The 26,413-nt window shown below is 41.6% G+C and overlaps 1 protein-coding gene across 2 annotated transcripts in view; it reads left to right on the top strand.

The window, feature by feature from the left end:
• LOC149167897 (uncharacterized) overlaps positions 1-26,413 on the top strand; it is a 402,638-nt gene that overhangs the window by 82,491 nt on the left and 293,734 nt on the right. For both annotated transcript variants that reach the window (XM_089433237.1, XM_089433236.1), the window contains exons 4-5: positions 5,504-5,590; positions 5,694-5,753. In XM_089433237.1, coding sequence (XP_089289363.1) covers positions 5,504-5,590; positions 5,694-5,753 — 147 coding nt within the window. The remainder of the gene's footprint in view (positions 1-5,503; positions 5,591-5,693; positions 5,754-26,413) is intronic.

The raw sequence follows: 26,413 nt of genomic DNA, 5'->3' as shown, positions 1-26,413 counted from the left end.
AGGAAATACTGATTCACCCCCTTCTCAGTATTTCCAACAAGAAGTAGACAACAACTTCAACGAGTGCAGATGAACTCTCTAGCAGGATGGATCAGGAATTCGTATTGATTGCTTGCCTATCTAGCTCGACCTCACAGGGAGTATGGTATATAGATAGTGGGGTGTCATTCCACCAGACACGAGTTAGAAAGTACTTCTCCAGCTATAAGGAGGAGGACACCAGATTTCAGATCCAGATGGGGAACAAGTCCAAGTGCAACCTAGTTGCAAGAGGGATTGTTCTGTTTTAGAGGGATAATGGCAAGCCGATTCCGATTCATGACGTGTTACATGTGCTGGCTTCGGTATGAACTTGATTTCTGTATCCATCCTTCAAGATAAAGGGTATGATGTTCTCTTTAGAGGGACGCAAGTGCTGATGTTGCGCAAGGATTGGAAATCACCTATAATGATTGGAGTTAGGAGCGGTTAGTTGTAAAGGTTGCAGATAGACACTCCTCATGCACTGGTTAGCAACAACAATCCGAGCGATTAGGTGGAGCTATGGCATAGGAGGATGGGTGATATACATCATGGGTGATATCCTTAGCCAACCCAAATTTTGTCCAATGTTGCCCCAACATAGGAAACATTGGGTTTTTACCCCTTTATCAAAACTATAGCCTATGAGGTCGGATAGGCTATTTCGTCTTCTGTTAGCCCAATAATTTGTAGAGGACATTGCACATTACATGGCTCGTAGTCGTTACCCATGACTTGGTCAATACCCTTGACCTAGGGATAATATCTGCCCCATGATGCTACAACATCAACACTCATTTAACCAAGGAAAGCATTCTCGACTACCCCAGGCTTGTCCCTGAAGTATACAAACTTCATTCTGGGACAAAGGTTTTGTGAGAATGTAAGCAATTTGCTCCTTTGTAGAAATGCATTGGAGCGTCACTGCTCCCTCTATCACGGAAGCAAATCCTCCTGTCACCACGGCTCCCTCTGTCACGTGAGTCCTTCCCCCTTAAAAAACAAGTCATGTAATAACAAGATCAACCAAGATTCATCAGATATCCATCAATATGAGAATATCATGCTTGAGGTTTGTACAAAGCTTTCTTCAGTCTACAGACATAAGATTCCCTCTCATGTACCTCAAAGCCCTGAGGTAGCTCTATGTACAGTTCTTCCTCAATTACTCCATCATCCATTTGATGTAATTTTGCAACCCATAATAGAAGCAATATAATTAATAATTCTAATAGAAGTGTACATGACCACTGGAGCAAACGAATCCTCATAGTCGTCTCCCTCTTTCTGGGAGAATCCTCTTGCCATGAATCTCGCTTTGTACTTATCTATGTTGCCATCTACCTCATACTTCATCTTGTAGATCCAAAGTCGCCACTGACTTTTCTTCGAGACAATTTCCTGTTGATTTTGGGTAGCATCGGATGTGTTCTAGCTCCAAAATTTTCTGGAGGGGCTAAAATTCATGAGATCTCCAAAACCCAAAAATCGTTTGGAGAAATTTTTCCCAGATGATGAGTTATTAAAATAAGTAATATTTTTATTGGGGTTCCTAAGTCTAAACTTAGGAAAATAAAAATATTAATGGGTATTACTAAAGATATGGGTGAGAAGCTTCTAAGAGACGAGGATGAAGTCTGTTTTAATCTTAGCTGTTGATTAGGGACTTAATCTCGGTTGTTGATTCATCAACAGGAAAAGTATAAGATAAGACTTGAGAGTCATTTGGAGATACACCGGGCAAATAATCAGTAACCTGAGGGAAATCGATTCTCAAAGAGAAGAAGTTCGATTTTGGAGGGAGAGTAGCAAGGTGAAGGAAGAGGAGGGTATCAACACCAATCAGAAATTGAGGAAGAGGTGGAGTAGAGCTTCTGAGAGACAATGCAGAGGGAAGATTAGTGAGACAGCGCAGCTGGAGACGTAGTCCTCACGTAGGTTGATGCAGAAGTGACGCTGAGGAGGGTAGAGGGTCTCCACGGTGTCAGAACTTCTCTAGGAGGAGGAGAAAAATAGTCTCGGGTGTTTCTCTCAGAAGTGTCTCAACATTCTGTAGAATCTTTCTTTGTAAAGAGATTGTTGCTGAAGATTAATAAATAAACCCTCATCTGCTGCACCGGTTTTCCCGCATTGGGTTTTTCCGGAGACAATTGTCCAAAAATAACTATGTTGATGTGATTGATTCTTGTGCTTGTATATCACTGTTATTTTTCTCTATGCTATTATGTGATAATTGCAGTAGAATTTATTTTAATGTTTACTGCAAGGTTTTGTAAATAACTTATTGTGGAAAATAAGTAGGAGAAATAAATCAGTTACTGCAGTAGAATTTCGTGTTAGAAATTTTCACGTTTCCTCCATCATGTCATCCTTCAAACTTGCTGGCCTCCCTGCTCCCTTTGAACTAGGAACTCTTCCGGTCTGTAGGCACGGTTCTAGATGTCAGCACAATGTCTCCTTCTTGAACACAAATCACTTTGGGAGAGTCCTCTTGTCACAAGCTTTTCTTTGTTCTTCCCAATGCTTTGATCTGCTGCGAGAGCCTTGGTAGCCTTTACGACGTACTAACAACCCTCACTAGGAGGTCATGGAAGAAATGATTATAACTAAAAAAGAAACAAAGACAAGAGGCTAACTAATAATAAGGCAATAATAATCAAGGAAGAGAGAGATATAGAGTATCTATCTTTTGAGGAGGAGGACGATTTGTCAACTCCCTCTTGATCCTTGCATTCATGCAAAAATCCATCTACAAACTCATCCTCTTTGTCCTCATCATCAACTACTAATGCATGTCACTTTTCATTCGTTCCTTGCATGAGCTAGGGTTTCGACATTCATCAAACTCATCAATTTTAACACTCTAGGTCTAGCTCTTGGGTTTTATCCACAAATCCTAGGGCTTTCATATTCAAGTCATAACCTTAAGGTCCTCTAGGATTTACAAAACCTAGATCTTGCAAATTATTCTGCTGTAGTCAATATAGGTGGGACAATTCCTCAAATCCATATGCAACTGTATTGAACATAACTGAGTGTCCAAAACCATAAGTGAAAAGAATGTGCCATAGAGTCCCCATGCCACCGCATATGTGATGAATTTGTCAACAAGGTGATTGCCCCTTCAACTGTAATGTCAGAATACTTCATGAAAATAAGATGTCTTCATGGCATTCCAACGAACTCGCTCCATCAACGGATCCTCGAGAATAGCGAAGTGTTGAGTGTGCTCTCTTTAGAATACATTAATGACAGTGATCCCACTCTTCATTTTATTTTTGACTGCCTTGATGTGCAAAAAATAAACTCCAGCATTTTGGGCTGGGCATCCACTTATATAAGTGAATGGAGTATTCAAACATGTCATATTCACAAAATAGGGCATATGCTTACAGCACCCAAATAGTGTGCTTGGATTGCTAGGATAAAGTAACAGTTTGCATGTTGTGGAAACCTTATGCAACAAAGTCCTTTGTTTACATCAATAGAATTGTTGTTTGTTACTGTGAATGGACTTTCAAACTTTGAACCATATAATATACATTGTTAATGCATTATATCAAACCTTTGAAGATCATTAATCATGGGTGAATCTCATCACTGGAATTTTATTGCTTTACACAAATAGGTGAAGGGGCCCCCTTTGGCTTTGGAGCAACTTCCAACTTTCTATTGCATACAATTTTAGACTGTCCTCCAATGCTCATTCAAATGTTTCTATTACACATGCCTGTCAAGGATCATGATAATGTACAACTTCTGCTTCTGTAATACAAGGCAATAGCCCTAAGGAAAGCTTTGATACAAGCCTCAACACAGTCCATTCAGGCCTGAACTTTTGTCTCCTTTCATGAACAGCAGTTTCCAATACGCCTTGCTGGCCTTTTTGCAACATAGAGACACCTTGACCTCATTTCCTAAGGCTCTAAGTCCGCTCAGCTCCATTTGCAGGGCTGCATCCTAACCTCAGACTCTTCCTCAGCCTATGGCCTTATCACAGAATTAGTGCTGCTCCCTTTTTATGCCAGACTGGCCTCTTTAAGGTGTCAGTCCCTTCTGATCACAAGGCTGTGACCCTTGGCTTCTTCCAGGGCTTTGGCCAGCACTTTCCTCTAATTTGGCAGCCTTATCTAGCAGACAAGACTTGGCCCTTTTTGCGGCCTAGAATATACATAGTTCATTGCGGCCTACACAATCTTAACCTTGGCTCTTGTCTGTAGCCTATACAGACCTTACTGGGGCTGATCAGTTTTATTCCTAAGGCCTTTCGGCTTTCCTGGGCTGGTCACTGAGGCCGAGTTTATGACTCTAATATTAACCCTGATCCTTGCTCTTCATACAACAATTCATACAAAGTTCATCTAGACTAAATCAAAACCATCCTTGACTTGACCTTTCTTGGTTTGACCATCCTTGACTGGACTAGGGCTACACATTTAATGGTTGCTCTTTGACCTCGCTTCTGATACCATGTTGATTTCATGATCTTCTAGTCTGATAATTAGTTCCAATGATATCTTAATTAATTCTTCTTTTGTCACATTCATCATTAAGCAATTATACATAGAAAATCTCAAGAGAAAAACAGTAATGACAGTAGGATCATGAAGAGACAGCCAAACACAAGAGACACAAATTTTTACCCTGGGAAAACCCAAACTAGGGAAAAACCCAGCAACTTTTTATTAGAGAAATTGTCCAATTTCACAAGATAATAAGATATACAATCTGATTTTTCTAGTCAAACTAGGTCAAACAAGGCTGGTCAAACAGACCACCTCTTCAGCCTTCTGCAACCTGGTCAAGGTCTGGTTAAACAAACCGAATGTTGTCCCCCTCTAATTGGGTCAGCATGCGGTCAAAACTATGCCCAGAATGCGCTCAACGCAGGTCAAGGAGACTCAGTCAGATCTGTGGTCAGCTGCCCAGAAAAGCTTGGTCAACTGCTCAGAGGTTCTGCCCAGAAAAGCTTGGTCAACAGCTCAGGAAATTCAGTCAAAGCTGCTTCAGAAGAACTTGGTGGTAGCTGGTCAAAGTGAATCAAACTTCAGAATACTTCTCTCCTTCGCATGTGTGAACAGAACCTCAGAAGAGGTGATCCAACTTGTTGCCAATGGAGGAGGACAAATGGCAATATATAGTGGATGATTGAGCATGAATAACTGTGTCTTCAGTGATGGACTTCTTGGAGGGCCGACTCGACTTTTTGGAGGCAAAATTTGAAATTCAAAACATGACTTTTTTCCTCTTTTATTTGCAGCCGACTTAAAATCAAATTTATATTTTTATTCTCTTTTAATTTTGTGGGCTTATACAATAAATGAATACTAACTGCAGCTACCAAAATTCAACACTGACATGGCTGTCATCTGTGCTTATAAACCAGTGTTAATTTATTCCTGAATTTTGTTTAAGTTTTGATTGAAAAAGACTAAATGTTAATAGCTTTTCATGAATTTTTATGCTGTCTTTGGTTCTGCAGACTTTCAAGAATGCATTAACACCTCTTAACTTGGGAGGTGCAGTTGGTGGCAGTGACTTTGACCCAAGATGTAGAAGTGAAAATGAGGTAATGCTTACATATATGCTTTAATATTGGAGAAGTGATTTTTTGTTTTCTTTTTATGTATTTCAATTTCCACGGATGAGTGACATCTGATTGTATCATAAAGGTTATGCGCTTTTGTCAAAGCTTCATGGCAGAGCTGTACCGCCATATTGGTCCTCATAAGGTAACATTTATCTGTTACAGTTTTTGGAACATGTGCTTCTGTTTAAAATCAACATTTCTAAAGTGTGTTCTTTCCATTTCCATATATTGCTGGAATTTTGTTGATCCCATTTGATTTCTAGAATATCTTTTGGTTCTCATTTAGAAACAAACATGTTTATAGTGATAATGTGTGCCCTAAAATGCAAAAGGCTTAGGATGTCCTAGATTTTTCCCTTCAAGTTTGGGAAGCATAAGCGTTTAGATCTATGGCAGGTATTCAAGTCCTTACTGAGTAAGTCTAAATGTTTATTCCATATTTATTTAATGCTCTGGTGAATTATCATTTCCAGCGGCAATAATCTAATTGCTTACATCTAGGTTGGGTTTTAAAGAGTTGTAAATTGTCAAAATGTCTCTCTTTCTGTTGAATAAGTGTGTTAGTATCATATGCATGAACTTTGAACAAGATCTTGATTTGCCACCATATTAAGGAGCCTTGCTTACATGATGTTTGTTATTGTATTCTTCAGTTTTTCCTTTTACTCCATTTGCTTCTTGCATGATGTGCCATATAACATGCATATATTTCAACGTTGGGGCAGTGGTTTTACAAGTAATTCAGCACATTTGTTTTTCTATTGATCATCAACATATATCTTAAGCTTCAAAACAATCTCAAAACATTGTAGAAGTGTTGAATTTATATGTTAAAAACATGTGGTTAGTTTTTTGATCAAATAAATCACTTTTTAGAATGAGTTCCACTGAGTGTTACTTGAAGCATTCCCACAACACCCACCCCAGTCCCGATTCATAACTGTGCTTCAAACAGGTGTGCTTAGGGAGTGCTCCAAACAAATTTGAGACGCTCCTTGTCATTTTGGGATTGTGGCGCTCCCTAGGACACTCCCTTGTCGCACCCTTGTTGATGTTTGTAGCTTGGGCAGGTACTTCTGCACAGGCCTAAGTGTCTAGGCTTGCAGAATTCGCCCAATACACCCTTAACCTTAGCAATTACTTTAGAGATTAAAGTAATTCCTTTTATAAGACAACAGTGAATTAATCTAATCTAATGTTAAGATTATTTGCATTAGTGAATTAGATGAATCTCAATTGTCGATCTAGAGTGATGTTGAGATCTAATCTTAATTGTTAATCACCTTCGAGATTAGGGTTGTGGATTCGGTCATAATTCAAGCTTATTTAAGAGAGACTAGGCTAAAGGAGAAGATATAAGACACATAGTTAGCACAAGACATGGAGAGGAGGACATCTTAGTGATCGGGTGGAGAATTAATTCCTTTCGGGTGTGTGGGGTTTGAGGAAGGTGCAAGGAGCAACAAGGGAGACAAATCTAGATCAGTGGAGGAAGATCGAAGGACAAATCTAGGTCTTGATCAGTTGGATAACTCTAGGTTTATTGTTGTATATGTATCTTTCTCGGAGGGTCATTTTTTTAGTAAGGGAGCTTGAGTAGGTTCTAAAGTTATTTTAATGAAGAACTAATTTGATTTGGAGAAAATTTATGTGTGCATGTGTGAGATTGGTTGATTTTATTTTCTTCCATTGAATGTTTAAGTTAAAAACTCTAGTCGTGTTTTTATTCAATAGATTTGATCTTCTAGGAAATACTAAACTGGGTGCTACAATTAGGAACTTTAACATGGTATTAGAGTGTCAGCTTTGAAGTAAATCAATCTGTAATATTTCAAACAGAATATTTTGCTAAATATGCAGAAATTTAACTCAACACAAATTTCTCCCTAAAATCACCATTTTATTAACAAAAGATTGCCATGTAAAATATAACAAAAGAGTGCATGCAATTCCATAATATGAAGAACATAAATAATGTCAGCTTTTATTATAATAGAAACTAGGGTTTACATACTCTTACAACAAAATAGTTGAGATGGGAAACTGGCCTCAAGAATCTGCTCCACTGCTATGTTGGCCCCCCCAAACTAAACTGAACTGCACTGCTAAGCTCTCTTGTGAATTCTGGATGAATTCACGAAGGGAAGGTGGGTGTTTGCCCAACCTCACTGAATCACCCGAGGGTTTCCGTCTTGGGGCTACCGCTGGAGTGGAGAACTGGGTTTCTCAACCTCTCGTACAAGAAGAAATATCAAATCCAAGATGTCCTCTAATGGCCTCCTCCTCTTTTTATAGATCTGATGGACCCCTTTAGAAGCTCCTATTTTATTATTATTTTAATCATCGAGCACATTTCCCTTAATTAAAATATTCTTTTTAATATGGGAAAATGATAAATTGGCCACCAAGCCTCCTCAAGCCACCAAAAATCACCTCTAGCCATCCTATCTTGTAGATCTTCTCGTTCTAGTTCCAATGAGCTATTATACTAAGGTGTTCTGCCAAGTATTCCTCCCGAAATGCCACCTTAAGCATAATTAATTGAGTCAGGTCTATTAATAACTCAGTTTTTTGAAAGTTGTCGGAATGCAACGGAACGAAAGGAAAACTGTGTGGATGATGGAATATACCAAGTGAATGCCATGAAACCTCATAAAAACTCCTCAAAACCCCACCAAAAGCCCCTGGGCCTGCTGATGACGCAAACTTGCACCTGTGACCTGTCTGCCCCCAACTCTGAAGGTCCATCCTAACCATGCCATAAGTAACACCAGAAAAGGAAACATTACACAATCTTTGAATCATCGGGTGCCAGGGTTATATAGGCATCGATTGGCTAGGTTGGGCTAGCGATTATACAAGGTAAAGGTTTATATTTATAGGCGCAAAGAGTCGTTCAAATTGAGTACATACGTTGGATAGGTGGCTGAGAAATTAGGGTGATTGCTGAGTAGAGTTGCAGGTGTTGAATGTTTAAAAAGAAAAAAATAAATAAAAAGGGGGTGGGGCATAAGTAACCGACAACTCCTTGCAACCACAGCAAGATAGTTGCTAGTCACCACACAGTCAACATGAGTGAGTGCCGCAGGGCCAAGAGGAAAAGGTAGTTATGTAGTAGAGTGGCCTAGAGATGCGAATAGGTCATATAGTCAAAGAAGGCACTAGTGGGAGGAACAACTGTGAGGAGAAGTAGTTGATAGCTAGAGTTGAGCCGCTGAGTATAGGCCAGTCACTGGAGATACGTTGAGCTTGAGCCTAACCATTGAGTTGTCGATAGCCACAAGATAGTGTAGGGTTTAGATGTTGAGCGAGTGTGTCAACGTACAATAGATGCATGGACAAGTAGTAGGTGTTAGTGCATAGGGCAGGTCGAGCCAATAGTGAGTGTGCAGACAGGTTGCGTGGGAGTCAAAATTCCCAACAATGCTGGGACACAACCTAGTGTTGAAAATTGGTAGCTATGGTTGTGTTGTAGCGGCTACAACCACCCTCCAAAATTTGGCCTCGCATGCAAATTGCGGAGCCTACCTCAGATCTTGCAATCGATTATCCTTGGTCGCTTATTGGTAAGCTGATGATTTCAATCTCCCCTCCTTGATCTTAAGAGTTGTCCGTGTTCTCATCTTCATGCAGCATGTGTCATATTTGGGCATAGGGGTTGTTGTTTGTCATGCAAAGGGAATGTTGTCTTGCTTCAAGGGAATTGTATGCATATGAGTGGTTGTCATCACATAGACATGTTTCACACTCACCTCACGCACTCACGTCACGAAGGTTGTTGCATCAAGCAAAGTATGTCTTATGTATTCTGGATGGTCTACGTTGTGTCACTAAGTGTCCATGTGTGATCATAGTCGAGTCCTATCAATGTTTGCATATGTTTCACTGATTTCACACTTACCCATTTTCCCAAGCAACCTAGCCTCATCCAGCTTCCTGGAACTGTGTGCTTTGCTTCTGCAACCATCAAGCTTCCTCCCTCGCTTGCTGAAACCCTGCAACCCACAGAGGCCCCAACCAACACTGCTCTCCAAAAATGCGCAGAGCAGTCCAACTTCACTTCTTATGTATTCTGGATGGTCTACGTTGTGTCACTAAGTGTCCGTGTGCAATCATAGTCGAGTCCTATCAATGTTGGCATATGTTTCACTGATCTAACACAACCATTTTTCCAAGCATCCTAGCCTCATCCAGCTTCCCGGAACTATGTGCTTTGCTTTTGCAACCATCAAGCTTCCTCCCTTGCCTGCTGAAACCCCGCAACCCACAAAGGCCCCAGCCAACACTGCTCTCCAGAAATGCGCAGAGCAGTCCAACTGCACTGCACTCAGAAATTGCGCAGAGGTGTCCTCTCGGGGCCCCTATCCCGCAGCTATGCCTTGAGCCTCAAACTGCGCAGTGTTGTCCAAGTTGTCTTGTCTGTCTTGCATGCAGAAACTGTGCAAACGGGCCTCATTCTAGCTGCAGTCACTATCCACTGAAATTGTGCAGATCTACCTCGGTGACTACAGGAAAAGGTGACATGCTGAAATCGCTTCCAAGGAGTTGAGGAGAAGGACCAAGGAACCGAGTAATGGAAAAGATCAGGACCGCATGCAAACTCCACCAGATGCATGATCATCTTGAGGGTAAGTATGGTAAGTAAAGAACACCTTCTGAAGTACACCTCTTAAGTTAGTTTGCAGGACTGCTTGTCATTGTCATATCATCCTGTCCTCAGTAACATGCATGTGTGCAAACACGAAAAGTCATCTCATGTGTTTCTTCTACATGTCTTGCTTCTTTTTCACTTGTTCGACCAACTGTCGTCTTTCGCATGTTGATTGCTATGTCATGCTTGCGACCTTGTTTTGGTGATGTTGAAGGTTGTGTTTGAGTTGTGTTCGCCATGTACACATCTATCGCACTCACACACAATGTTGTATGCACTGTCGTGCAAGCGTTGTCGTGGTCGTTCAACGATCTATCACAAGTGTCGCGCTTGTCGCTCGCATCGTCGGTCAGTCACACTGAGTATGTTGTCTTGATGGTTTGAGGCGTCTTGTCGTCGAGTCATGTTGAGTGTGTGTTCACAAGGTCGCGTATGCACAAGTTCACTCGCTCACACACAATCATTTTGCTGAAGTTCTGACGACTAGATCACCCTCCAACAGCCGAACCCTCGTTGAGCTGCATTGCGCAGTTTCAGCCCTAAGTGGACATGTACTGCCACCCAGAATTGCGTAGAGCTTGAGGCTATCTCCCAGGCAGCCTGCATTGTGCAATCTTGGAATCGACCAAATCGACTGTCACCTAGAACAGCGCAGAAGTTTCTCAGCAAGCCATCTCAATCTGCGCTGCCCACAAGCGAATCAACCAACCCTCTAGTTGGTCAACTGGAGAGTTTGACCGGGCAGTGACCCCAGTACTTCCCAAAAAAGTGCGCAAAAGCTGCAGAACTTGCCTGCTTCGTTGACTGAAGAAATTGCGCAAACATGCCAGACAGACACCCATTGTTGTTGACTGAAGAAATTGTGCAGACATGCCGGACAGACACCCACTGTCTGTCCCTGTCTCCCTCAAAAAATTGCGCAGTTTTTCCAGCCAGTCACCCAGACAGCCGGTCTACTGCTCACCCGGAAAACTGCGCAATTTTCATGAGCAGTCACCCTAGCTGCCCAACATCCTGCTCAGCTCAGAAACTGCGATGGGATGTTAAGCAGGGTAGCCTCCAAGCAATTGCGCAGTTTTTGCCAGCAACACTCCCGCAGCCCGCTGCCAGCTCCCTGAAAAAATTGCGCATTTTTTCCCAGTAAGCCTCTGCACCTCGTTGCCAGCTCCCCAGAGGAATTGCGCAGTTTTTGCTGCCAAGCCCCTCTATTGCATGCACTGCATCCCTCAAAAAATTACACAGATTTGCCCTTCACCCGAACCAGATCCCGCGGACAGTCGCTGTTGATCTAGATTGTCCATCTTATTCTCCCAGTGACTTTTGCGCAATTTTCACCGGTAGTGCTCGGAGCTCGCATCCCAGCTTGAAATCTGCCTTGTGTAGTTTCATAGCCTTGTCCTCTCTCCCGGTCACTTGCATCCAAAAGCGAACGACAATGCATCATGGTAGACTAGGAGATTTATGGATTTGATGTCGTCTCGTCATGAGTGATTGCAAATACAGGTACATGGATGAGACATGACGCGATGACGAACGAGATGAACAAGGAGAGCACATGCGAGGAGATTTGTTCGCGAATGGACGAACGAACAATGCATGCGAGGAGATTTTTTCACGAACGGACGATGCATGCGAGGAGATTTTTTCGTGAATGGACGATGCACATGAGGAGATTTTTTTGGGAACGGATGATGCATATGAGGAGATTTTTTTCGGGAACGGACGAACATGTGAAGCATGCCAAAGTACAAGTGAAGGAGGAACATGCACGTGCAAACATCAAATGAACACCAAGACCATGGAAGACTTCGCACACCTTGCCATACAAACATGGAGCTTTGATACACCAAGAGCACATCCATCACTCAGCGACATTGCAACTGACATGGACACCATCAACACCATGAACATACCAGCACTGTCATGTCGAGTTGTGTCATGAGTCATGTCGGCCACATCACTACTGTGGGCCATACTGTTGTAAATCAATGTAATGTAACATGGAAGTCCAAGAGACCCACATGTAATTTGAAGAGTCAGGTAAAGTTGAAAAGTCATGAAAGTCAAACAGTCATGAGGGAAGTCGAACAGTCACAAGGGCTAGTTTTACGCTTGGCTATAAATACCCCTCATTTGTACACGCACATGACTTTTCACCTTGGCACCTCCCACATAGCCTTGAGAGTATGTAATCTTTTCTTTGAGGAGAGAGCAACGGCTCCAACGCCCTGCCTCCGACGTTAGTGATGTATGGTGTACGATGTGTCTTGGAATTTTTGCTTAATTCAGAAGCCTGTTAACAGGCTAGCATGTTTTCACACATGTATTGTAATTGTTTGTAAGACTGATCTTGGAACACTTGTAATGCATGTTGCTTTAACCTGTGTTAAAACAATTGAACTATTTCGGTTGCTCTAATACATATGTTTATGAAAATGTGTTGTATAAGTTGTTAACGCTGTCCTGCCCACGTGGGCTGCCTCACCGGACATCAGACAAAACCTTTCCCATAAACTTGTTATAATGACCATCGCACTTGCGCGGACTACTCCGTTGAGTGTTGTACGTGCTATTCCTTCTTGTGTGTGTGACTGCCGCATCCGTGTGGACTGCTCCGCCGGAAGCTGTGCATGTCCTGTTGTGTTGTGTGTCTCTGGCAGAGTTAGGACTTTTCCCTTTCGACTGGATACTTACTTCCACCCTCTCCCTCTGCGGTGAAAGAACCTTGACACAAGTAACACTAGCACTCACCAGGCATGCGAACCTCGCTGTTCGAAGACAAAGCAGACCACTCTCATGTGCTGACAAACAAGAGCTAAGGCATATCTTTAAGATAATGGAAACCAGGCCATCGTACCGGATGGGACTCCTACACCAAATAGTGTGAGGTCTAGTTTGGACTTCATACCGGGGAGATCTCCTGAATGTTGGTGGGTCCAATACCGTCAACATTTCTGGCGCTAGAAGGTGGGCAAGATGACAAGCTGAGTCGTCACAATTTGTTTTGAATCTCTGCATACTTATCATGACTAACTACAGAGTTTCTCTTCCGAAGTGTATGTCTTATGGAAACGAATTTGAAATCTCGGAAGAGCTCTAGAATAACTTATCACATAAAACATACGATGGTGGAGGCCAAGTAGCCTTGGTCAGAGCCTTAGACATGCAGTCGGCGTTGTAGGCTCCTATGAAAGACATGAAATCTTTGAAGATTACATGACTTGTGCGCTGTTTGCATACACGCTTCGAGGGCACCCAATGCATTGGTGTGCCACGCTGCCCGAAAAATCTATTCACTCTCTCTCTCTCATCTGGTCGCAAAGATAGACCGTGCTTTCAATCATTTTGACCGTAGAGCACTCGATAAAGAAATTCTGAAATTACAGAATGCACCTGATGAATCCGTTGAATAGTTTCACACACGTTTTTGTAATCTTGCATACCGATTTCTTGAAGATGACATTGATTGTTAATTTCTCGATGGAAGATGAGTATCTTCTTTACATATCTGAAAATCCACAATCCTTGGAATCATTCGAACCCCTCCCAGCACACCTCGGTGTTAGCGCTGCCAAATCTAAGACGGATGAGGTTGCTGTCACAAGTGACTGTCCATCCTCTCCTCATCAAACAGCTCTAGCTCTGCAGTGCGAGGTGGGAGAACGTGCACACTCATCTGTTGAACTATCACATCCTCCTACCCCGCCTGCTCTTGATAGCTGCGCAGATTTGGTTTGCAAGCCTGCTGATTGTGATATGGACCTGTTACTCCAACCTTCATCCCCACATTCTATTGATCTTCCAGATTGTATTGGCTTGTGTTTTTCCATTCTGGACTCCACACTTGTTGTGAATGAGGATCAAGTTGTTGACGGAGTTGGTGTTGTGCAACCAACTTGCGCTATCATTCATGATGAGTGTGTGCGAGAATCTAAAGAAGAACCTGCGGTGAAGGATGACTCCCTTCCATCCGCGCCTCATCTGCTCTATCCTAACATCCCTTGTGATTCTGCCACTATTGATTTCCCTTGTGAAAACTCATTTCCGGATGTTTCTACTTCCGATCGTTCACAGGACACATCGGATGTCAGTCTGTCATTACATTGCGGAGAGGACACATCTTCCTTTGAAAATCCATCCCATCTGTCATCTATCATTTCTGAAAACATAGAGGGTGAACATCCTTGCTTCTCATCTACCCCTCTGCACGATTCATCAAATCATGAGGATGTCGACAAACATCCCGAATTTTCTAATCGTGGCTGTTGTGATCTCTGTACTTCTTCATTTGATCACGATGTTGATTCACTCACTGTTAATTTGTCTAGGCCACTGGTCTCCGATGATCTACCTATTGACAGAGTGGAAACCCCACAGGCTGTCAAGGCACTTCAGCCTGGGCTGATGGTTATGTCAGACCCTAGCTGTCCTGAGGTTAGTTCCACTTCAGATCAGAAAATTTTTGAAACACCCAAGGCTCCTCATCATTCTCTGCTTCACATCAAAGATCTATCAAACACCCATTTTTCGCTTCCTCCACTCGAATCACATAATCCCATCACTCAAGATGTGGAGGAATCTTACACAACGAGCGTGCTTGCAAGGCATAAGCCGTTGGTATTTCTCATGTTCGCTCGTATGTCACAACCCAAAGAGTGTGTATGTTTATCATCTGCACGCAATGTGTCACAACACCATGTTAAGTCTGCAGAATGTTTGTCTTGTGCATTCACTCTTTTCTTTTCTGTGGATGTTTTAGAACTCGGAGCGTGTTGGTGTTCATTGTTATATCTTTTGTGTTTGTTGGTTCGCTTGACTATGCTTCTCGCGAACCATGCCTTCACCAACATGGGCCAGCCAATGCGCCGGTGGCTGCATTGGAAATATCACTTCACGTGAGTAGGCCCATGCACTATTTAGTGTAGGAGTAGGAGTAGTGTTTTCTTCTTGCTTTGCTTTGCTTTCTGGTTTGCATGTTTGTTTGCTTGCTTGCTTGCTTTGCTTACCTGTTTTGCTCTCGCTTTACTTCTGCTTTTTTCTTTTGCTTTCTTTTCTTGCTTGTACCCGTAGGTTAGCCTCTCGTGAAACCGTGTTTGGCTCTCGAGACAAGCCGGGTGAATCTAAGAGGACTTGTACAACTATCAACATCTGGTTATCTGTTGTCCTCTCTCTTTATGAAGAACTTGTTGTCTTCAGTCGATGATGCCTTGATGGAAAATACGTTCTGTTCAGAGTGAGTCTTGGTGAAAACACAACGCTTGCACTCTAACTAGCACCACCTACTCTAGTCGGTTGTTTTGGGTTAACCCTTGTCAGCTTAGTCAAGTAGAGTAAGGTGAGGGGGAAAACCTTAACAAGTATGTCAAAGGTATACATAACATACTTCTCTGAAGGAACAACCTCTTCTACTCTCAATAAGTTGGGATCCCTCTTTTGCCTCTGAAATAAATAAGTGCCTACGCATAGTTCTTTGAAAAATGAAAAATGAAAAAATGAAAAAATGATTTTTTTTGAAAAAATGAATAAGGCGAAAGAAGAGAAAGGCTTCATGCGCAGAGAGGTGATGCAAGTAACTCCACCGGGGTACTGGCCAGGCTCGCTGGCAACAGAGCGATGCTTGTGTTCCTGCGTGACTCCGTCGGGAAGTACTTCATTTTTGGCTATGTATCACATTGTTGTTATGTATTTTCTCTTGCCATGTAAAACCCCTTTCCATTGATGTCAAAGGGGGAGAGAGAGTGAGTTGTGTATGTGCTCAACTTCAGATTGTTGTATGTAAATGTAATATTTATTTTCAGAAGCTACAGGTTGACATCATTGGCAAAGGGGGAGTTTGTTGGCATGTTTGTGTTGCCATTGATGTCACTTGTTGAAGTTATGTACTCATGAGTCCCTATGTATCATCTTGAGTCTGTTGTATACTTGTTGAGGGTTGTCATGTTGATGTAAAATGTTGTCATAGTCTTAGAAGGTCTGTAGAAGAGGTGTCATGAGGTAATAAGGCCTCATCTGAAGCTGAGCTACATTTGTGTTAGAGGTCTAGTTGATGATGTGTGTGGAGTCTTGTTGAAGTTATGCAACTAGTTTCCTGATGTCAAGTTGGGCTTGGAAGGATGGTTTACATGTCATATCAACCCCCTGAAGCTCTGTTGCAAGTTTGAGGGAAAGAACTCTTGTTTTACCTTATGCTCTGCCCTAGTTGCTTGGATAAAGGCTTATGGGAGCGACTAAAACTTCCATGTCGCTGGCTAGCAGTGTTGTGCGAGCGACCAGTCGGATATGAGCAGGGTTGTCCGTTCGACCAAAAGAATTCACGAAATTTTCTCTGGATTTCGCGTGCTCATTTGGAATTAATTTGTTTTTGGCGAATTTTATTGTTAGAATTTTCCAGAAAAAGGTTAAGACAAGTCGTGGGGCCTCTAGAAGGTGATCAAAGTTGAAATTATCAAAAGGCTAGTGGAATGAGTGGCTTGATTTGGTCAAAACATTCAACTCAATCAAATCTGAAGCATGTGAACAGGTTTTGGGTGAGCTCCATCACCAAAAGAATTAATTGATTTCAGATATTACAAATATGTGGAGAAAGGTTGCTCATTTGGTTGGTTCTCTAGTAGTGTGAGTGAGTGAGTGTGCATGAAGTGCAAGTGCACAACCAATGAGTTTTGTAGTGAGTTCAGAGCTTCAGTATTGCAGTGTGTGCTTTAGAAATTATTCTTCAACAATGTTTCAGAGTTGTGTGCAGAGATTGAAGATCAATTTGGAGAGTGTGTGTGGAGAGAATTGTTCTCTCATTTGGAGTGTGAAATTGTGGTTGCATGAGTGTGCTTATTTGTTGCTAATTTTGTTTATGCAACAATGTTTTCAGTTCTGAATCATATTTTCTTGTAGCATAATTGTTTGTACTTGGAGTGGGGGCTTCAAGCTAAGTGCATGTTGATTGTCTATTGTAGGAGTGGGTGCTCCAAGTTGGTTGTGGCCAACATTTCTCATTTCAGTCAAGGGGTGGGTGCTCCATTGCTAGTGGTGGCTAGCTGATATAATGAAAATGAGAATATTTTGTAGCAATAGATAATAAATAAGCAACAAACAATTCGGTGGTTTTTTGCATTGGAGGGGGGTTTTCCACTTAAAATCCAAGCGTCTACATGTGATGATTATTTGTGTTTTTCATGTGCATGATCTTGTTATATTTTTCTAAAGTGAATTTTCGAATATGTGTTATTTGCAGAAATAATTTTTATATTTTTGTAATACTGATTCAGCGCCCCTCGCTCTCTTAGTATTACTTTTATCTAACACTCTATGGATGCCTTTCCAACTCCTTTGACTGCACCACTGTTATTGTCTCCCAATTCAACCCTTTGAGATATCTTCTTCTCTGTCATGCTTGAAAGACTCCCACGCTCTCCGGTCATGTGTTTTGATGCTCCATTATATAATAGCCACATGTCATCATCATTTGTAAAGGAACCTGTCGAAGCAGAATAGTAGAAGAAGTCTTTTTCACCTTTGGGCTTCTTCGACTTTTCATCTTCTTCAACTTCTGCTACGAAAGCATGCTGTTTCGCTTTTCTTTTCTTGTTAGCCATATTAGGACAATCTCTCTTGAAATGTCCATATTCTAGACAACCAAAGGATTGTATCTTTGATAAGTCTTTCTTCTTCTTAGAGGAAGAATATCCCGTTCTGACTTCTTATGTTGAGGTCCAAACTTCTTCTTTCCCTTGTTCTTGAAGCGGGCTGCAAGGGCTTGAACTTCTTCATCTTGACGATATCTAGTCATCAATCTTGCTTCTTCTTGAGCACATGATGTCCATAATGGCCCAAATGAAGGAGCTTCTTTCCAACTGCTTATACCAGCTGCAAATGCATCCCATGATCTAGGAAGACCATTGAGTGTTGTAGTCGCAAGTTCTTGATCAGAGATAGTTTCTCCAATAGCTAAAATTTGATCTCTTATTTGTGAAATCCTCACAAAGTATGAAGCTATAGTGTTGTGATTAGTCATTCTCATATTTCAGAGCTCATTCTTCAAACTCATGGATTGACCAACATTATTAATAGTGTAGAGATTTATTATGGCATCATACATCCTTTTGGAGGTATCATGCTTTGCAGTGTAGGGAATGAGATGATCCCTAATGGAGTCTACTATTAGACTAATCACAGTAATGCCATCTTCCTTAAACTTCTATTTTCCAGCTGCATCTGTTGGTTCAATAGTATTTCCTGTCACAATATACGACACTTTGTTTTTGGCAAGAATAAGATCTATTTTGACTTTACAAGCTCCGAAGTTTGATTCTCCCTCTAGCTTGTTTTCGGATTTCATGGAGGAAGCCATAGATGCCAATGTACAAGAAGAGCGTTAATAAAATGCTCTCTCTAGGGTTTCTGCAAGAGTGATCTCAATGTACCTTCCTTCTGTCCCCAAAGCTCTGATACTATTTTGATTTTCTAATGCAATTAGTGTTAGCATAGTATTTCTGAAATTCTGATAAAAACTTTTGATGTAGATCTTCTTTTTAACTTATTCCAATTTATCATTCAACAATTGTACTTCAGAAATTCAACAATAAAGAACAATTGCACAAAAGAGAGATAAGATTTACCCAGTGAAAACCCACTACGGGGAAAAACCCAACAACCTTTTCAATAGAGAAATTCTTCTTGTTCAATAAGAGACACACCTGGACCTATGGTCAAACCTAGTCTTCTCTTCCAAGTCAAGTCACCCAAATTGATCCTGCACTTCATTCTGCCTGTCTGATCTAGAAATTTTGGCCCCCCAACAACTTTCTAGTAACCCAGAATTTTGGCCCGCAGTAACTGCCCAATAACCCAGAAAAATTTCGGTCCTCCTGCAGCAGTTGTCCAAAAAGATGCAAATCACAGAGAGAGAGACTAGACCACAAGTGCGAGATGCTCTAGAGAGAGAGAGAGAAGATTTTGTCCTTCTTTCTCCTTCTTGTCTTTCATTGCCTTCACCCAAAAGTTGTCTTGAGTGGGAGATGCAAATTGCCCAAGTGAGGAGCTCGAGCTGCCTTTATATAGTAGTTTGTCTAGGGTGAATGGACGTGTCTCTTGGCCAGGGCCGACTTGACTTGGAGGGAAGCCGACTTGTCACTTTTGGAGCCAAAAATTTCATTTCAAAAATTCAAATTTACATCTTTCAAAAGTCGCAATGGGACTTTGACTCAAAATAAATTTACGTTTAACTCAAGCATTTATAAATATGCTTTACAATGATAATATATTTATATAAAGTGACCAAAAGTACATTATGAAGACCGACTATAGTTACAAATTCAACAATATCGGCCTATCAAGATGATCACCGAACCAATGAAGAACTCAACATCTTGGTGAAGTGAACTCAGCCTATGAGATAAGCAACTCAGTCTCAACAATTTGGCCACTAGGAAGAATTTACTCGATAAATGCTTTACAATGATAAATATATTTATATCAAGTAACCAAAAGTACATTATGAAGACCGACTATAGTTACAAATTCAACAATTTCGGCCTACCAAGATGATCACCGAACTAATGTAGAACTCAACATCCTGGTGAAGTGAACTCAGCCTTATGAGATAAGCAACTCAGTCTCAACAATTTGGCCACTAGGAAGAATTTACTCATCCTCCTTGGGAAATTATCTGCTTCAACAATGCAAACTCGACCTCCTCAATAGATGACTCAATCCTCAAATGATAGACTCGGTCCTCCTCAAGGAAGAAGAAATCGGCCTCCACAAGAAGAAGGAATCGACCTTCAGGGATATGCAAATTCAACGCCCAATAATGGATGGATTTTGACCTCCAGAATTAGGCTAAACTTGGCTACCAACTTGATGGATTCAACCTCTTTAAGAGATCTGAACTTAGCCTCTCAAAATGAAATAAACCTAGCCCCTCCAAGAATAAGACTTGACTTGCCAAACAAAGGAACTTGGCCCTCAATGAAAACCAGATGATGCAACTCGATCTGTTCAACATTCATGAACAATTTGGTCCTCGCGAAACTAAGAAACTTGGCCTTTTAGAATATAAGCACTCGCTGTCCAGGGATAAATAGAATTCGACCTCAACAAATTCTGGAACTCGACCTCCTTAAGAAAATGCTACTAAGCTTCCACACTCTGATCTCAGCCTCAAGAAAACAATTAATCAAACCTCGGCCACTTGAATATAAATTCAATCCCAGCAACAACACTCTATCTCTGACAAATGGATATCACTTTGGCACTTGAGAAATAGTTGCAAATCTCCTGTGAATTAAGCACAAATGGGAAATCTGGGTGATTTCTCCACAATGGCCAATTGGGGTGGCAGTTGATGTCCACCGAAATTACTTGAGTACTCGGTAGGGTGGCAATTTATGTCTACTGAAACTAGTTTGAGAGTCTCACTTGATATCCTCGAGCTAGACTCACTTGAGCCCCAATCAAATCACAAGAAATAATAACAAGACAGAATGAATCAAGAATGGCCTTCTTTCTCTTTTTAAAAGACTTGCTGGATCTTCGTCGGTCTTCTACAATTTTCCTCTTTTAATATTTTATTGATGAAGTCACTTATTTCCTCCACGTGACTCTTTGCCACTCTTTATTAATAAAAAATTTGCTCCCATTTATTAATAATAATTTGCCCATTTTTATTTATAATAATAAAATCAAAATGAGTTGGGAAAATCTCCCTTAGTCTCCTTGACAATTTTCCGATCTTGCTAGCCTAAAGGAGACAATTACGCAAGCGGGAATGATAACTCCATGCTCAAGTAATCGGGGACATTACAACTTTCAAGAAATCCACAAACATTATAAACCTCTAAAACACAAAAGAACAAGGCAAGCAGGAGAGAACACAAGTTGCAGCCAACAGTCGGCATAGGACTTTACAGATATTGGCAATGATCTTCATATCCCTCCATCACCTTTTTACCTTTTTCCAAAAAACCCTAAAAACTCTCCAAAACTCTATTTTACAGAGGCCTACTATCAACATAACATTGTGCTCATTTGAGTAAGGCTTAGTAATCCTATTAGTATTAGGGAAGCCCCCTTGAGTCGGAGGAGAGTCGGTCTAAAGTGAGAGGACAGGTTGCTGAGGTGACTGGGGGTGACCTTCCTAAAAGGTTCTCGTTGCATTGTGCATTGTGGATATCATGCATGTGCACAATGGGCAGTAACAGGGCAAACTGATTCTGATCTGATTCTGAGTATGATAACATTGTAATGTAGACAGATAAATGAACATACATATCTTATTAGGTTCATTTTTCACTTGTGAAAGAAAGTTTCAGAATTTTGGTTGATATATCTGCGCTGAGAATGGACGAGTCTCTAGTGTTGTAAAGTTTTTCTTAATTGAGATGAGCAAACCGATTATATGAAATAAATATGAATGCGTATATCTTTTATATTTCTAGTTAAATACAAAGCTAATTTTCAGTCTAGTATTGCCTGGGGATTGGAAAGACTAGAACTAAGATGTTTGCTAATAATAATAAGAAAATGCTCGGTTGCGAAGGTCAGTGATGTATTAGTTTGTATTCACAGTTGGGGTTTGGTTAGTATTTGATCTACTATTTGTTTTTTTTTAACAGAAACGGTTATGGGATTTTCATTAACTATCTGGCAAAATACCATGAATTCGGTTACAAATGCTGAGGCTGGTTTTTTGGCATCTCTCCAACCAGCTAAGCATGCCACAAACACTTGTGAATCGCGTCTTTTTACAGTTTTTCACAAGAACTTTTTCTGCTGATTTCCCAAGCTTATGAATACAAACGAACTGATTTAGCAAAAGACGGAAAAACATAGAGAAATTTAGGGAATTGGTTCCCAAGAGGTTTCATTGTCCCTGAGAATAGATCCAGCTCCTAGCTGGGCTGCCTTATTTGCTTCTATATCTGCTTCCTTGTTATTAATTCTCAGGATATGGAAGAATTCCAGTCTTAGGAGCTTTGTCATGCCTTTAATTCTTGAAATTGTCCTTGCAAGTCGAAGATCTGCCAGATTTGCATTAGTCACCATTGCATTGATGATGACTTGGGAATCTCCGAAAACAATTGCTTCTGTGTGCCCCAGGTCTATAAGCGTTTTGATCCCTTGAAACAGGGCCATGACTTCAGCTTGGATGCTTGTGGTGTGGCCCAGCCCCCATGCAAACCTGTGGACGGAAGATTCTTTTGGATTTATAATTAGACCTCCTGCTCCAGCCATTCCTGGATTTCCCTTGGCTGCCCCGTCGAAGAACAGAGAGGGGAGTGTTTGATTGAGCAGCCAAGATTGAAATTCTTCAACATTTTTCCTGATTTGCCAATCTTTGAGACATATGGGCAATATTTTCGATTTTTGGAAGTTTAGATTGAGTGCTGCTCCAAACTCAATGTCATGCTGGCTTAGATTTGTGTCATCATTTTTATCTCTCAGCCACTCATTTAATTGACCTTTAACTGTATTTGCTACCAGCTTATAGTTCTGTTCCTTATCCCTGAAGATCCTTCTATTCCTCTCCAACCAGATTTGCCAGCTGATGAATTTGGGCAAAGCGGTCCATGCTGATTTGACAATCTTGTTTTTTGGGCCTGGGCCAGGATATCTGGCCAACCACCCAGCAAACAAATCCGGGACTGAGTGGGGGAGGATGGGCATAGAATTCGATGCTCCAAGGAGCTCCTGCCAGACTAGACCTGTAAATTTGCATTCCAGTGAAAGATGAACAGCAGTTTCTGGATTTTCTTTGCATAGAGTACATCTTGATGGTCCTAGAAATCCCCTTTTCTGAAGCCTATCCTCTGTTAGGATTTTTTGGTGGCATAGCAGCCAGCAGAAAAAATCAATCTTTGGAATGGTGGAGAAATTCCAGATTCCAATCCAGGGCGCCGGGTTAGGAGGAACGTGAGGCCTCTCCATGATTTTGGCATAGCCCTGGGCCACCGAGTACCCAATCTGCTTGGTTCCCCAGCCTCTCGAGTCTTTCCTTCTTGCGTGAAGAGGTGCAGCTCCATGTAACATCTGTAGCAGCGTATCATAGTCTAGCTACCACGCAGATGGCACGCTGATCGTTTTCCAGCCAGCCCAGCTGTCTCCACTCCAAGTCGATATGTCCCAGAGCGTTTTAAAGTTTGCTTCTTCCATCCACACCTTCAGCTCATTCCTAAGGCTCGAGTTCACTAGAGGAGGCCTGTTCATAATGCTGTCTTCCCAAATCCTGATGCGTTTGCCATTTCCTGGTATCCAATAGGCATTTTCTCTTATGAGCGACCCAATTTTAAAAATTAGATTGCTGAGGGGAGATCTAATTTGGTCTTTGGGCTGCTCCAGGCACCGGAGCCTCTGACCTCTGAAATATTTCTTCCACAGTACCAGCTGAACCCATCCTGGCTTTGGAGCTATGATCTTCCAGATCAGTTTGGCTCCCATTGCTAAATTCTGAGTGTTTAGATTTTTAAAATTTAATCCTCCCTCCTGTAGCGGCCTGGAGACTGTTTCCCAGTTTACTAAAGAAATTCTCTTCTCATTTTGCTTGCCTCCTTTCCAAAGAAATTTTCTGATTAGCTCCTCCATATTTTTGATGATTCCCATTGGTGCCAAAAGAACAGAGAAGTTAAAAAGCGGCAGGCTGCTTAAAACGGATTTGATAAGCACTGATTTTCCGGCAATGTTGAGCCAAGATGACCCCCAGGCCTGCATTTTTGTTTTGAATTTTTCTATCTGTGGGTGCCAATCCTTGTTTCTAGCCCTCTTATGGTAGATGGGCAGCCCAAGGTACTTAAAGGAGGTCCAAGATGCTGAAGCTGCAAAGCCTAGGCATCTGGCTATGGAACTTGCAGCAACTTCAGAAATATTCCAGCAATAAACATGGCACTTACCCCTATTAAGATCACTGCCCGATGCTTGACAGTAGTCTTCCAACACTTCTTTGAATTTGCTTGCCGACAGTTGAGATGCAGCCCCAAGAAGCAGAGTATCATCTGCAAAGAGGGCGTGATTGATGCTTTTGATCCCTCTTGCTATGCACAGGCCAACAATCTCTTGGTCTTGTTGTTTCTTGTTTAAATGAAAACTGAGGACAGAGGCTTGCAACACAAAGAGGAGAGGTGACAGGGGGCACCCCTGCCTCAGCCCTCTAGATGCTTTGAAGAACTCGGCAGCCCTGCCATTCACTAAAGGCGCAATCCAGGGTTCGGAAATACATGCACTGATCCACTTGATAAAATTTTGACCAAAACCAAGTTTGTGCATTACATCAAACAGAAATCTGTGTCTTACACGATCAAATGCATTAGCTAGATCGAGTTTAATAACCATACCTTTTTCTTTTCGACGAAGACTGGAGTGGATCGCCTCTTGAACCAGGATGAAATTATCTACCAATTGCCTGCCCTGTATAAAGCCACCTTGATTCTCCGGGATGACTGTAGGGAGGATTTTCTTCAATCTGTTTGCTATAACCTTGGTGATCACTTTGTATCCGATATTACATAAGGATATGGGGCGAAATCTGTTAAAAGAGCTAGCACCCTTTTCTTTAGGAATGAGAGCGAGGAATGCTGAGTTAGTGCAGCCTCCAATTTTTTGGCACTCTTGGGATTTCTGGATCATTTTCATAAATTCCTTCTCAACTATCTGCCAGCACGTTTGAAGAAATCTGGGCGTGAATCCATCTGGACCCGGGGCTTTATCGGGTTCCATTGCAAAGAGAGCTTCTTTAACTTCATTTTTATTGATTTTATCTTCGAGAACCTGGTTCATTTTGGCAGTGATGAGTTTGGGGACAACGTCTATCAGATTGGCATTTTGGCTGATCTCCACGTCTTCAGTATACATCTCCTCAAAGTGGTTTGACGCTGCCCTCTTGATGCTGGCAAAGTCTTTTAGAGTGCAGTTATCAATTTTAATTTCTGATATAGAATTTCTGCATTTCCTAGCTTGAGCTTGCTTGTGGAAGAAGGAGGAATTTCGATCTCCAGCCTTGAGCCATAAACTCCTTGACTTGAGCCTCCAGAATTCTTCTTCTGCCAGGCAAGCCCTATGGAATTTTTGTTGCAGCTGATATTCCTTATCTAGCTCTTCTTTGGTGATTTCAGCAACTTCCAAGTGGAGATGATGGTTTTCCAGATCGTTTTTTTTTTTTTTTTTTTTTTTATTTTATTTTTCTGTCCACAACGGGATTGGGAAAGGTCTTTGCCCAGCCTTTCAGCATCCTTTTCACTTTGCGCAGTTTTTCCTCCCAAACAAAGAAAGGAGAGCCCTTGACTGGCTCTTTCCAGCAATCTCTGATCTTTTGCAAGAAATCTGTCTCTTTGGTCCATAGAGAGCTAAATCTGAATGGTATAGGTCCTAGATCCTTAGTAGATATCAGTTCCAGACTGATAGGCTTGTGATCAGAAACACTACTATGCAGAATACACATTCTAGCCTCTAAACCCAGGAGCAGGAAGGAGCTTTGGACAAGAAATCGATCAAGTCTTGCCGCTATATGACCCGGTCCCACTCTCTTGTTTGACCAGGTGAACGTGCCCGTGACTGGTTTTATATCTAGCAGATCCCAGTCTTGCATGAGGTCTTCCGCCCATTCTCTTGCCGGATCCCTGACTATGCTTCCTCCTCTTTTTTCTGATGCGAGGAGGGTGAGATTTAGATCTCCGGCTATAATTATATTTTCCAAATTTTCTAGATCTGCCAGACTTTTGATGGAGTCCCAGCAGTCTTTTTTCTCACCTGCATTGTTAGGAGCATACACATTGAACAGACAAATAATCTCCTTTGATTCTAAATGTTGCATTTTTAAAAAAATCCAATGGGTATTCAGGGACTTAGAGATTAATGAAAACTTATTTGTGTTCCAGAGCGACCCAAGTCCTCCTGATGCTCCACGGGCAGAAGTTGCATGCGCTCCATTTTTATTCCAAAATTTTTTGCTTGCTTGGAGGAAAGCTGTGTCCTCCAATTTGGTCTCCTGGATGAGGAGAATATCTGGGGATTCCAATCTTATTAGGCTATGCATTGCTTCTTCCTTGGCTGTGGTACCCATTCCCCTACAATTCCAGGAGACTATCTTCATCATTTATTTTTGCCTTGGGGGGCTCCCTTAGAGCCCTGGGTTTGAATCCTAGTCATCTTCGGGGTTTTTGCTAGAA

The sequence above is a fragment of the Pinus tabuliformis genome, chromosome 5_1 (genome assembly GCF_031772625.1).
Source record: "Pinus tabuliformis cultivar Carrire ecotype Pingquan chromosome 5_1, CPIR1, whole genome shotgun sequence".
NCBI lineage: Eukaryota > Viridiplantae > Streptophyta > Pinopsida > Pinales > Pinaceae > Pinus > Pinus tabuliformis.
Note: the sequence above shows the minus strand (reverse complement) of the source record. Positions and strands in the feature narration are given on the sequence as shown.